The 13,489-nt window shown below is 48.9% G+C and overlaps 6 protein-coding genes across 6 annotated transcripts; 3 read left to right on the top strand and 3 right to left on the bottom strand.

Annotated features, from left to right (window-relative positions):
- Window positions 1-50: 50 nt before the first annotated feature.
- On the top strand, window positions 51-434 carry TERG_11834 (uncharacterized protein; the record flags this gene model as incomplete). The annotated part of the gene is made up of 1 exon (XM_047750886.1): window positions 51-434. One exon carries the CDS (start codon window positions 51-53, stop codon window positions 432-434), a length of 384 nt encoding a protein of 127 aa, XP_047605636.1.
- Window positions 435-1,054: 620 nt separating this feature from the next.
- Window positions 1,055-1,699, bottom strand: TERG_02345 (uncharacterized protein; the record flags this gene model as incomplete). Its single annotated transcript, XM_003237581.1, has 1 exon — window positions 1,055-1,699. One exon carries the CDS (start codon window positions 1,697-1,699, stop codon window positions 1,055-1,057), a length of 645 nt encoding a protein of 214 aa, XP_003237629.1.
- Window positions 1,700-2,416: 717 nt separating this feature from the next.
- TERG_02344 (uncharacterized protein) lies at window positions 2,417-4,205 on the bottom strand (the record flags this gene model as incomplete). The annotated part of the gene is made up of 2 exons (XM_003237580.1): window positions 2,417-3,687; window positions 3,758-4,205. The coding sequence occupies 2 exons, from the start codon at window positions 4,203-4,205 to the stop codon at window positions 2,417-2,419; spliced, it is 1,719 nt and encodes a 572-aa protein (XP_003237628.1).
- Window positions 4,206-4,651: 446 nt separating this feature from the next.
- Window positions 4,652-6,479, bottom strand: TERG_02343 (pantothenate kinase; the record flags this gene model as incomplete). The annotated part of the gene is made up of 4 exons (XM_003237579.2): window positions 5,894-6,479; window positions 5,550-5,832; window positions 4,994-5,489; window positions 4,652-4,940 (listed from the first exon to the last, which is right to left on the bottom strand). Exons 1-4 carry the CDS (start codon window positions 6,164-6,166, stop codon window positions 4,652-4,654), a joined length of 1,341 nt encoding a protein of 446 aa, XP_003237627.1. The 5' UTR covers window positions 6,167-6,479.
- Window positions 6,480-6,492: 13 nt separating this feature from the next.
- Window positions 6,493-10,354, top strand: TERG_02342 (uncharacterized protein). The gene is made up of 3 exons (XM_003237578.2): window positions 6,493-7,268; window positions 7,322-7,621; window positions 7,671-10,354. Exons 1-3 carry the CDS (start codon window positions 6,663-6,665, stop codon window positions 9,324-9,326), a joined length of 2,562 nt encoding a protein of 853 aa, XP_003237626.1. The 5' UTR covers window positions 6,493-6,662; the 3' UTR covers window positions 9,327-10,354.
- A 372-nt stretch (window positions 10,355-10,726) lies between these two features.
- Window positions 10,727-12,890, top strand: TERG_02341 (uncharacterized protein; the record flags this gene model as incomplete). The annotated part of the gene is made up of 8 exons (XM_003237577.1): window positions 10,727-11,052; window positions 11,121-11,178; window positions 11,228-11,363; window positions 11,416-11,856; window positions 11,908-12,059; window positions 12,113-12,306; window positions 12,359-12,507; window positions 12,562-12,890. The coding sequence occupies 8 exons, from the start codon at window positions 10,727-10,729 to the stop codon at window positions 12,888-12,890; spliced, it is 1,785 nt and encodes a 594-aa protein (XP_003237625.1).
- Window positions 12,891-13,489: the final 599 nt, after the last annotated feature.

The raw sequence follows: 13,489 nt of genomic DNA, 5'->3' as shown, positions 1-13,489 counted from the left end.
GCGCGCGCTGAGGTTTAATAGTTAAACCCGGCTACATCTCCTTCAATAATATGGTTTTTGACGTGATGCTGCGGGGGGTTAAGTTTTCTTTTCTCCTGACATTTAGACCGCCGGACAGGCAGGCAGGCTTGAGAAACAACCGGCAAACTTATGCAGAGAGCGGCATGATTCGTTTTTTTAAGGATGAGATATGGTTGCATCCGCGGCCCGGACAGAGTTTGAATAAGTTGTTTCTCCCCGTTTTATCCCCACACCCACGAACATTCGCTGGACGTTCGATGATATTATTCTCAGATAAGGGCTGGTATTTAGCGGCAACTGTAGTTATCTCGTCGAATACCACGGCATTGAGTTCCTCGAAGTGCAGCAATGCATTGCTTCATGTCCGGAATCCACAATTGAAGTGTATTCTAGTAATATTGTTCTTAATATAAGGCAATGATATCTATACATGGCCACCCCTGCCCATCCACATGCGTCTCATTAAAACGCCGGATATGACCTACAGGCCGTTCAGTCTCTGTCCTCGACGAAAAATATTGATTTCGGGTTTCCACTCACTTCTAGACATTTGGAGCCATATTAGATGAATGCCGCGTGAAGAGGCTCCATCACTCTCCTCGTCGGATACGGAGTTACATGATCCTAATATTAGCATCAGGTAGTACGAGCAACATGCCCAGTGTACAAAACGAATTAAACGTGAAGGCACAATCGAGATAAGTCAAGAGGATAGGCGTCTTTTCTCCGATGGTCCTCGTTCGTATATTTCGAGGCTACCTACGGCTCATCTGGTTTGCAGTGCTTTGTTATTCGCCAGGTTTGCGAGGGCGGCGTTGGAATCACCATGGGTTCTGCTGATCATAGCTAGGGTTGGCTTCCGGGAAGTCAAGCAAAAGTAAAAGAGGGGAAATATTGTAAAAATACGCAGATAACATCTGCTGTCCGTTCGACCGGTGTATCGGAGGGAGGATATAAGATTCTTCAACGAGGATCCCTGCACCAAAGCTTCTTTGCTCCTTTCATTTAGTCGTGATTCATACTTTCCCGCTTATCAGCCCTTCTCTACAGCCAGTTTAGGACACTTTGTCCGTCCACCTCTTCCCCGTGTGGCCCCTCCTCGTTTTCGTTTCTCATTATTTGCTTGACTTGTGTCTCCAGAAGCTTGTTTTATTTCATTGTGTTGTTTCTTCCCACTTGATGGAATCACAATCTCCACGCAGAACATGCGCAAGTTGGAGTCGATAATGCTGGACTTTATCGGATTGCTAGGCAATGCTTGTTCGCTGATGCTCTTTTTCACCTCCTGGTCCTTCTTTTCTTCCCCATAATTCTTCTCCGTTTGAACAACGTTTTCTGGGTTCTTCACATGCTCTTCTTGTTGTCTCTCCTCCTCTTTCGCCCTAGCTTCCGTCTTTTCATTCTCTTGCTCATCTTCCTTTCGGGATTCCCGAGGCTTCGTACGGACCCGCCTTAACCTTGTGCTTTTGAGGGTAAGTTGCCTGTACTTCGGAGGTCGTCCTTTCTCTGCCGTTATCTTTGCAGGAATTGCTGCAGGTAAAGCGATATCCTTCGGCTCAGCGATTTCTCTAGGTTCGCGGGGTTTCATCCCGATGCATGGCTGGGAGTTGACTTTGTCAACCCACTCCATAATATGTGCCGTCTTTTCGGCAGTCAGATAGCGTCGCATGGCCGACATTTTGCTCCTAATGACTTTATCTCCACACAAGAGAGGTCAATGGGTAACAAATAACGGCTAAAATGAGCGTAAAAGTGCAGTGCCCTGCGAAGATCATCGAAGGAGATGCGGGATAAGAAAATTGAGACTTGCTATCATGTCAGTGTTGAAGGAGAGCTTGGTATTGAGGGGTCAACTGCTGTGCCGCGGGTAAACTGAAGCATCGCATGAAAACTGGCAAACGAGTGAACGCTGCAAAAGAACGTAGCAGATAGAAATGAATGGCCGTCGGGGAGTGAGGTTGTTTAAGCGTCTGAGACGTTCGAGTTTCGGAAATGTCATTGAAGCGCGCGCCGCAAGTTAACCGCGACGTCACATGGCATAAGCGCGTCTCCCTAAACAATGACATCACCGTCTCCCTTACCCCTTTTTAGCACCTTATACTTGCTTATTCTACATGTTTTCGCTGAAGAATATTCGAAATGACGAAGATAAGAAAGGAAATGGGTTGATGCCGGATTCATTACTCTATGTACGTATTACTAAGGGATTATGTGCAGAAGACATCAATAGGAAATGCACCACAACAGCCTTCCCTGGCCAGATAAACGCCTCGACTTGATGAAACGCTCAAAACCGCAGGTCATAAAGACATCAAATGAGAAAGCAAACAAGAGATCTATGTAAGCAATCCTTTTATACCTTCACAGTCAAGGGCAAAAAAGGAAAGTTAACTTTTCAGTCCCAATGGCGTCGTATGATGGGCTTTGCTGGATCCCAGGGTCCGATGACAACATTTTTATACCGCTGCAAACTGATAAGCCACCAGCTACAACAGCCCATTATCAAGGCGGTTGACGGGCTGCCTATGAAGATACCAATTATGGCACCCGAAAGTCCCCCTCTCAACGTGATACCGACAGATGCACTGGCCAACAGAACCAAGGCTACGGTGAGAGCCACATGCCCGCGCCACGAGTAAGACCGTAGATGGCGACGAAAGACAGGAAAAAGGCCAAATACTTCGATTGAAAAGAGGGTAAGGCTGAAGACGTGAGAAGTGGATTTTAGGCGAGATGCAAGCACGGTGGATGCCATTAGAGCTGCATTGGTGGAAAGAGAGGCAGGAAAGTTGGCAGTAGCAGCACCGCCGACGGGGGTATTTTTCTCTCCAGATCCGTAATCAAAGAAGAAGATGTTGATGGCCATTAGCCAGCAGCTCATGGCCCAGATTGAGTCGCTGGTTGTTGATTTGGTGAGTGATTTGAGTATGGGACTAAGGCCACGCAAGGTACAGAATATTAACAGGGAGGATTTCACGGTGGTGAACATTTGTCGGTGTCGTGACGCTATAAACGCTGCTGTTGGCGAGGGTGCTTGTAGTGGTGATGACGGAGTAGTTGCGCCAGAGACCTTGGTGCAAGAGGCGTCTGACTTGGACCCGAGTGCGCAGTCCGCAGAGTTCGTCGAAACCGGAGATAGTGAGAGAGGAGCAGATTGATCTGAATGCAAAGATGTTGCAGAGGTACTGATGGAGTGAGAGCGTGTCCCTGAACCTGAATCTGAGCCTTCTCTGCTGGGTACGCTCTCGATACTAGACGTATCCAGCGACAATCCAAGACCACCGTTCACTTCGTTGTCCTTCCCATCAAGGCTCTCTGGGTTGCTACAGCTGGAGGTAGAGTGGTTACGAGTAGCTTCGCTAGACTCCTTCAGCAGCTTCATAGCCTCCATGGCCTCTGCGGCTTCCATACCCTCCTTTGCGACCCAGTAGTCCCAAAGTACCCAGCCGAGGATGGTACAAATACTCCCCCAGCTGACCACAGTGATCGGGTTGACACGCTCCTGGAATATGACAGTAAAACAGCAGACGAATATAATGACGGAGCAGACATGCTGTACGATGACAGTGAAATCAGCCACCAGAGGCCAGAAATCGTATGGCTGGAGTCGAGGGTTTCGCTGTAAATGGTCGAGAAAGGTCTCAGTGTCCGTATAGTTATCAGGATCTGTATCAAAATAGTCCGTTAGTATACTTGTTTCTTTAGAATCTAACTGAAGATTTTCGGAGCGTCATACAAGACTGCTTAACCCACAAAAGCTTCTTCCACTGTCCCTTTCTTTTGCGACGACCTCGATCTCTCCGGCGATCCTTGACAGGGTTCGACTCCAATCCAGGCACCGCAGGCGGAATCCTCAAGGCCGCTACCGCCGCTGGAGTCGCAACACTCCTGTTGAGTAGCTGCGCGGTCTCGCTCGTGGTACTTCCGCCATCTCTCCTGGCGCCTGCTGCTACGTTCCCCGGACGTAGCCTCGGAGGCGAAGTAAAGTAAGCGTCTTCCGGCGCAAGCCTGCTTGGATCCGGCGAGAGATATCGTACAGGCCGAGATTTAATACCAGCGCGATTCGGATGTGTCTCAACGGGGACTGGAGGCGGGACGGGAGCAGCGAGCGTAGGTGGTGAGCTCGGTGGCTGCTGCGACTTGAGCGAGGGAGTTGACGGACTAGACGAGCGGCTACTAGCCATGACAGGCTCCTGGGGAGAGCGGAAATGCAGTTCGTCACCGTCTGCTCATGGCATGGCTGTCGGCAAGAGCAAGTCCTTTGACTGTCTGTCTGTCTGTCTGCTTGTCTGGTTGTTTTTTCCGTCTTCCCTGCAGCTTTTTCGCCCTGACGTGAAGTTCTTGATATTTCCCGATTGGGGCAAACGTCATCGTCACGTGATGCTATCAAATTAAATCTCCTATTCTTTGGCTGTCGATCATTGCTGATAGCGAGTAGACGGGGCTGGGGATGGAGATGGGATGTGGATAAGGGGGGCTATGTAGCGATGGAAGGGATAGATGATGTATATTTATACACGAGACGTATATATCTAAAGAGCCTTACTGGGCTAAACTATGTCTCTACGTAGGAAACTGGGTATGGATAAAAGGGGCTGGCGAGCACGAGGGCATATATGCCAATCCCAACCTAGCCGGATAATCCTTCTCTCTGGTTGAAGCGAGCTGCTGTGGCATTCTCGACGCTGTTCCGGCGACCCCAATGTTGTGGCTGGCGCTTGAGGAACGCCCCGACGGCACCCAGGTAGCCCTCATGGCGCAGGAAGTAGGCCTGCTTCTCTCCCTTGGACCAAAATCTAATAGCGTAGGAAAGGGTGTTCATGGTCTGGCGGTGGCCACGGATAAATGAGCCTCCAAAGTATATGTGTTTGATCTTGTGTTTTTCAGATTGTAGATATGCAATTTGCCCGATATTATTACTGCTGCTGTTAGTTGACCTGCTGACCATGATAAGGACTCCTGAAGCACACACCTTATAGCAAATAAAAGACTCTGGCTCATGTCTTCGTGGGAGAAATGAGAAATGTCCTGCTCTGAAGTCGGTGATTCACTGCCGCTACTCTCAGCATTTCTTTCCTCAAGCCGCTTCAGCTTGAGGACCTTGCCAAATGTACTAGCAATGGCTGTGCTCTTCAACCCGATCTTGCCATAGTCTGTGCCGTAGATGTCGCCCACAAGCATGTCGACTCCGCTGTTATCTCCTCGCTCGGCCATGGCTAGCATCTCGTCGAACGTTCGGGCTCCGGTAAGGAGGGCCATGAGCCCCCAGAACGTCCCTCCACCAAGTGAGGTTCCGCCTACTCGCTCGAACTGTCGAGGACCAGAGACCTTGACCATAGAGACGCCGGAGCCTATGTTCACCAGCAGATATGGGTATACGTCTGCCCTGGCCTCTGCAAACTGCATCGGGGTTGCCTCGCTATAGGTAAACACCTCGTTCGGGATCTCCGTTATAAAGAAGTCAAGTCCTACACTTGTTAGCCTGGGGATCTCTCCAAATGGTATATGGAAAGGATCACATCACACACCTATGATCAGGCACTCCATCTCATCCTCCCGCAGTACGTTAACCCCCAGCGCATCCCTGAGCATGTCGTAGAACTTGTATGCGCCTCCACCAGTAGCCATGACACAGAGCTCGTACGGAGCCGAGCCATTCCTCTTCATATGGTTCTCCTTCAGCTTCTTCAGGAAATCTATACACAGCTCTATCCGGCTTGTCTCGAAATTAATAAAGTTGAGCCGACCACCGCTGCCAGACTGGCTTATCTCGGGAGAAAAGTAGACGAGCTTCGCCAGGGTTCCGCCAATCTACACAGTCACATCAGTATTCACTGCCATGATTCAGTATCAGAGAGCAGAACAGACTCACATCGACGGCCACATGGCTGACCACGTCTGTGTGGTGCGGGAGGCGAATATCCTTGTGTTCGTAGTGGACGCCGTCGGCATCGTCGCGCCCATGGGCAGCAGCCCGCTCCTCGTCGTCCAGGATAAAGGCACCCTTGACATTGATCTTGACCGAGCCCGGGTTCGAGATGGTCTCGCGCAGGCGCTCAACAGAGACGTCGTTCTCCGTCTGCGCTCGCCGGCGCCGCGAGGCAGCGGACTCCACACCCGCACAGGATCCTGGCGCGGCAGACATGATGTTTCGGGGGCAGACGGTGGTGCGGTCGCATGGGCATTGAGGCGTCCTGGCTCTGGCTCCGTCCGGGGGTCCTTTTATTCCTGCTCGCTGGCTCCTCGGGCGGCGTCTTTGTTGCACCTTGGAAGAGGATCCGAGGCTGTCGTGCCCACGCTTACGGCGTAATTCTCCTTCTGCGCCTTTTTTTTCGCCGAGGATCAACTCAACCGCGCTTCCGTATAACTAACCACCAACTAACTGACAGCGACCACCACTACCTACCATTATACCTACAGCTGCTACGGCCTTTCTCTACGAGATGATACTGTGGCTGGGGTGAAGATGGCGGCGACGGTGACTGGGCGGAGTTTCCCTGGACAAAGACTCGCTTTCTGCGCGGGTGAAAGTGCCTGCCACAGCGCTGCTGTTGACATTTGATACCATGGACGACTGCAATGCCGGGCTTGAAGAGACAGACAGCTTCAAGTTACAGGTACAAGAGTGATACCAAGCTCTCATGATGAAGGGAATCCTGCTGGTGCTGCTTGTCTGCGTGGCAGAGGCGCATATCATCTTCAAGCATGCGCCGCTCTCCTGCGATCCTATCCTGCCAGCATTCCAAGGCTGTCTACGAGGCCAACGGTGCTCTCGACACGGGCTATGTGAGAGCAGTCATCGTCCGGAGGATGAGATTCAGCCTCCCCAGCTTGATGCTACTGTTGAGGTCGTCCAGAGAGACTCCGAGATCAAGTATGCGCCAGGCAAATGCCGTGGAGGCGCCGGAGAAGGGGAGGCTGGGATAGCGGTAGACTGCTTCATGAAACATCCCTCGCATCTGATTGATGACAACGATGTGACACAGAAGGCTGCTCATCCGTACCTACGAAGGCCCTTCTGGCGTCCTCATTTCCGCCCAAAGCCAAAGGTGTCTATCACCGGCACTAACAGAGTGAAGCTCCCTGCTGCAACTGCTTCCGCTACTTCCACCAGCACTACTCAACCTCAGCCTCCTAAGCCGTCTGGCCCTCCTGGAAATGTTACTACTGACGGAACATGCGGCTCAAACCATGGAGATACTGTCTGCGGAGACTGGTTCTATGGCCCCTGTTGCTCTCCCTATGGTGTACGTTCCTCCTCTTCCCTCTGTTTCTTTGTTCGCTGACCAAGCGTCCCTAGTTTTGTGGTAACAGCACTTCCCACTGCGGGTTGGGATGCCAGTCTGGCCCATGCATAAACGGGCCTGCCTTGAAACCCATTGCTCCTCTAAGCTACCATCCATTCAAAATTCCCGGAAAGTTTGCCACCGTTGGAAGGTCCGGAGTTCCAGCCATGATGGCTATTCTCATGCCTAACGGGAAAGTCGTTTTCGCGGATAAGATCGAGAATTATACGGAGCTAATTCTACCAAACGGACAGTTTGCTTATTCCTCGGAGTATGACCCCGTTACCAACGATGTTGTAGCCTTAGAATACAAGGTGTGTTCTAGTCCACGAATATTCCAGCTCCATGCTAATAATCGTATAGACAAATGCATTTTGTGCTGGTGGAACTGTTCTAGCTGATGGTCGTGCTCTGTCTGTCGGTGGGAACGGCCCACTGAACTTCATAGACCCAACAGTCAAAGACGGATTCAAGGGAATCAGATATCTCGAGCGCAAGCTTGATGATCCAAAGGGAGAAGAAGGGTGGATTGAGCCGGGTCACACTTTATCCACCGCCCGCTGGTATCCCTCCGTACAGACTATGCCTGATGGGAAAATATTTGTTGCCTCTGGAAGCTTGAACGGCCTGAACCCAACTAACTCGGACAATAACAATCCCACATATGAAATCCTGGACCGTGAAGGTTATCCCCATGGCGACAGCATAGTCATGTCCATCTTGGAGAAGAATCAACCTTACTACATGTATCCTTTCCTTCACCTTCTCAAGGATGGAAACCTCTTCGTCTTTGTTTCAAAGTCTGCACAGATATTTAATGTCGAGACAGATACCATTGTCAAGACACTACCAGACCTTCGTGGTGACTTTAGAACCTATCCGAACACAGGAGGAAGTGTTATGTTCCCCTTGAGTTCAACCAACGGATGGGAACCTGAGATCATGATATGTGGAGGCGGCGCTTACCCTGACATCAATAGCCCTACTGATGCTAGCTGCGGACGCATAAAGCCCCTGTCCGAGAATCCAACATGGGAGGTTGAGTCTATGCCTGGTGGAAGGGTCATGGTGGAGGGCACCTTGTTACCAGATGGCACAATAATCTGGTTGAATGGCTGCAGTCGCGGTGCACAAGGGTTTGGCATCGCAAAGGATCCAGTATATGACCCCTGGATATACAACCCGCGCGCTTCCCATGTTGAACGTTGGGCTGTTGGTGGATCAAGCACAATTGCACGCATGTATCATTCTGTTGCCTTGCTGTTGCTAGATGGGACAGTGATGGTTGCAGGATCAAACCCGGTCGAGCAGCCTGTACTTGTTCCAAACCCCAAGGACCCCAAGACTGCATACGTTACCGAGTTCCGAGTTGAAATCTATGTTCCCCACTATCTCAGCGGCAAGAAAGCGGATCAGCGGCCACTTGATGTTGTCTTGTCCAGCAGACATCTAGTTGCTAACGGCGGAAACTTTACAGTAAAGTTCAACATCCACAAAGAGGCCATTGAGCTCCACGTCGTTCTCTACCAGGGTGGATTTGTCACCCACTCACTTCACATGGGCCACCGAATGCTTTACCTCGACTATACAGGCTGGAAGGCCGGCGAAAGAGAGCAGGTTGTTAAAGCTACCATGCCTCCGGACTCGAATGTTGCGCCTCCCGGTGCCTACGTTATCTATATTGTCGTGGACGGAGTGCCTAGCATGGGTCAGTTTGTTATGGTCGAGAACCCCATGCCGCCTGGTGATAAACCCAAAGGAGACAAGCTTAATGGAAAGCAGACAGGCATACAGGGGAAGCCGGATAAGCAGGTTGATAAGCCAGAGGATAACAAGAAGATTTTGAACGGCGGTGACGTGCCCAAGAATGATACAAGCAAAGATGACAAGATAGACAAAGACAAAGAGAAACAGGGTGTTGATGATGGAAAGGAGAAGGGTGGTGGGAACGAAAAGGAAACAGACAAGGAAGACGACAAATACGAGGGAGATGATGATGGCATGGAGGACGAAGACTAGAAAGAGTTTCTTGATCCGTATGGGTTTATGTGAATATCGTTTATAGTTGACGAGTCCGAAAACAGAATATGTTACCTCATAAATAAATACTTGACAATGAATCGTATGATATAATGAATGTCATTTCATCTACCATGTCATTGCTTAATCTTGGAGTCTGGGGAATATATACCCCTTGATAATGCGTTGCATATGGAAAGGGAGCATGGCTAATACCTGTCATGTGATACCTTCTACTAGGTTTTAACCTTGTCACATGATTAAAATATGCATGTCTAATCGAAATGTATTCCTATTAAGCAATTTACTGCTTATTAATAAATTACACAATGCCATACGCGATATAACCACACTTACCATATCCAACCAATAAAAAGACTGGTTCATCACCAAATGATACGAAAAATACAATATAAAATCTCCAAAAAGCGCATCAAAAACTCAACAACTTTCCATCTTTTTGTATCTTTCAAAGTCCAACTTTTCCTATTTCATTGTACGAATTACTAATGGTTGCTATATGGAGATATCAAAGACAGGAAGATATGTAGATGCTGTGAGATGCTTCTATCTCTGCCAACCATGCTGATGCCCGGCTGCAGCGCCACCATCATCACCTCTACCAAATATGGATATCAAATATGAATATTAAATATCAGGTATCAAATATCAATACCTCCATATGAGGATGAATATACCAATTAGAACATCCGTGAGCCAGTCAGGGATAATCATCTATACCCGGTACCAGTAGAAGCCATCAGGAACCTGCAGCATCCCGTCCATGTCTTTCTCCTGATGGTCTGTTTGCATATCCATCTCTCTTTATGCCAGCAAGCAGAAGCAGATGTAGCTATCCATCCAGCTAGGGAATGAGGAAGCAAAAGACATTCCAAGCTATAATAAGCAGGCCTTCGTCTTGTCTTTTTCTGCATGATACTCCCAAAGATGCCAACACTGAATGATATCACACCCTTCCCCTGCCATGTCCTCTTCTATATCTTCTATCACCGCCCGCATTGCGCCCTCTTCTGCTCTCCAGGACAGAAACCGTGCTTTGTAAGTGAAGAAATTTGCCGCTTCTCGGCAAAGGATATAAAAAAGGAAGAAATTTCTTCTTCTTTTTCCTTTTCCTTCTGTTATTGTTTTTCCTCACATGGTGTGGACTTTCTGTGTTTCTCAGCTTCTTCATATCTTATCACCCTGACTGTGTCCTGTACTGGAACATCAACTCTGCATCAAATACTGATCCAGGTTCGGCTCTCGAGGTACCTGCTGTACTTCTTTTTCTTCGGTACGTCTTCGGCCTCCTTGCCTCGAGTTGACCAGTTTGACGCGTCTCGAAGGCTGACTTCACACTTGATATCAGGAATCAGCGCTTCTAACAGCCCACCGTCAACATGTCTGTTGCTAGCGCTACGGAGGCTATCATCATGCCTCCAGGGCCTCTCGAGGACATGTCTAATGTCACCGACGCTCTTCCTGAGGCCGAAGAGGCGGCCGCCATGGCTCGCGAGAAGGGCTGGGTTGTGCCTCAGCGCTACAACTACGAGGCTTACAACGCTCTGAACCGTGATGATTATGCTGATGCCTTGCCATGGGCGTCTAACTCGGCCAAGTACGAGTGGAAGGAAGAATATGGCGATATTGGTCCTCCAAACGAAGAGCTTGAGCAGATGCTTTTCAAGGATGAGTATATTCCTCGCGTCGGCAAGTTGCTTGAGAAGTATGTCTATCTGCGTGTAACTTGGATAATCTACGTGTTTAGCTTGCTGACACCTTTTATTGTTGCAGCATTCGCCAAATCCAAGTCACTGCTGAGACGACTGAGCGTCCTGATCCCATCAAGAGTGTATGTACCATTCCTGAAATATACATGCATGGTGCTAACACGTATATAGTTCGAAGATGCTGGCTTGCATCCTATCATGCTGAACAACATCAAGCTTTGCGGCTATCTTGTTCCTACCCCTGTTCAGGCCTACTGTATTCCCGCTGTCCTGACTGGCCATGACTTGATTGCAGTCGCTCAGACCGGTATGATAGATATTTTTATATTCATGGTTAATGATATTACTGACAGCGTTAGGATCTGGAAAAACTGCCGCGTTTTTGATCCCTGTCTTGTCTAAGCTTATGGGAAAAGCGAAGAAGCTCGCTGCTCCCCGTCCGGACCTGGGCAACGGTTTCAACGAGAGCTTGGATGCCGTTCGAGCTGAACCACTTGTCCTTATTGTTGTTCCAACCCGTGAGTTGGCTACCCAGATTTTTGATGAGGCACGTCGTCTCTGCTATCGCTCAATGCTACGCCCATGCGTTATCTACGGAGGTGGGCCTAGTCGTGACCAACGCATTGAGCTCCAGAAAGGCTGTGACATCTTGATTGCTACTCCCGGCCGTCTTATCGACTTTATGGAGAAGCCCAATATTCTTTCTCTCTGCCGCGTCCGCTACACCATCATTGACGAAGCTGATGAACTTCTCAAGTCCGACTGGGAGGTCGAGTTTACTAAGATCCTTGCCGGTGGAGGTATGTATCGCGCCTTTCATATAGATATATAAGATACTAACGCATACATAGATGTTAATGAAGATGCTGATCATCGTTATATGATGTTTTCTGCCACCTTCAACAAGGGCTGTCGTCAGGTTGCTCGCAAATTCCTGGCCAACGACTATGTTCGAATTCGCATTGGCCGTGTGGGCAGCACCCATTTGAACGTCACTCAGCAGGTATGTTACGCGCTTCTGCAATCATTTTTATTGTCATTGCTAATATAATATAGCTTGTCTGGGCTGAAGAAAACATGAAGAAGAAATGTCTCTACGATCTGTTGATGGCCATGCCTCCATCCCGTACCATTGTGTTTGTCAACAACAAGACCCAGGCAGATTTGATTGATGACTTCTTGTTCAACATGGGATTACCTAGTACTTCCATCCACTCGGACCGTACCCAGCGCGAACGTGAAGATGCCATGTTAGTATTCGATGCTTCTTTTTGCATATAGTTATACTGATATCCAATTTAGCCGTGCCTTTAAGACTGCAAAGTCTCCAATTCTGATTGCCACCGCCGTCTCTGCTCGCGGTCTTGACATCAAGAATGTCATGCACGTTGTCAACTACGACTTGCCCTCCGTTAACCACGGCGGTATCGACGAATACATTCACCGCATTGGTAAGAAGTCTTCTTCCCAACCCAAGTCCTTCTAATGCTAAAACAATGCTACAGGTCGCACTGCGCGTATCGGCAACCCAGGTCTAGCTACCTCTTTCTACAACGACAAGAACTCTGATATTGCTAGTGACCTGGTCAAGATCCTAGTCGAATCTAAGCAAGTCATCCCTGACTTCTTGCAGAGCGAAGTTCCACCAGACGGTGTTCTTGACTTCAACGATGATACCGATGACGAAGCTGGTAATGACGACAATGCTGGTGACGATGGCTGGGGCGCCGCCGCCCTTCCTCCAGTTGCTGCAGGCTTCGCCGAGGCTTCTAATGCCAAACCTGAGGCTGAGGCCCAAGGTGGTTGGGGCGGTGCTGCTGATGGTGAATGGTAAACGATGGTTCATGATGCTGATACCACCATTACCAGTGCTATCCCTTTTGCATCGTCTCGTCAAGCCCGGTTTCGGTTGATCCATTTCCATCAGCCAACATGTCCTTTTTCCAACGCATGACAACACGAAACAAGTTATCAGAACAAGTCTCTTAACTACTAAACACCAACAAAACCAACAAAAAAAATATCGGCCAGACTTGTTCATATATTCTTATCCTACAACTATACACCATGGATACCGCCCTGCCGGCTTAGGTCGTCTCTCCTGCTTATGCTTGTTGCTCCCTTACTAACTGCGGCCTACATTAATTTGTTTCTGTATAGGGAGCAACAAGGCCCAAGTTGCTGGCAGGGCGGTCTCCATGGTGTCGTACAAAATACCAAAAACATCTGTTATCTCAGTGTTCAAACTAAAAAAAAGATAGAGAACAACTGCGTGATCTAGGTTGCTAGTTAGGTAGTTAGTTTAGGATGCAAATCCAGACTCTTTCTCTATCATATGGTGTTCTCAGTAAATGTTTTAAAAGTAAACGTAATAATCTTTGGTTGATGAACAAAACATGCTGATGGATGGCATAAACAGGGGATCCGGTGACT

The sequence above is a fragment of the Trichophyton rubrum genome (assembly GCF_000151425.1).
Source record: "Trichophyton rubrum CBS 118892 genomic scaffold supercont2.2, whole genome shotgun sequence".
Lineage (NCBI taxonomy): Eukaryota > Fungi > Ascomycota > Eurotiomycetes > Onygenales > Arthrodermataceae > Trichophyton > Trichophyton rubrum.
This window is presented reverse-complemented; position numbering and strand designations above follow the sequence as displayed.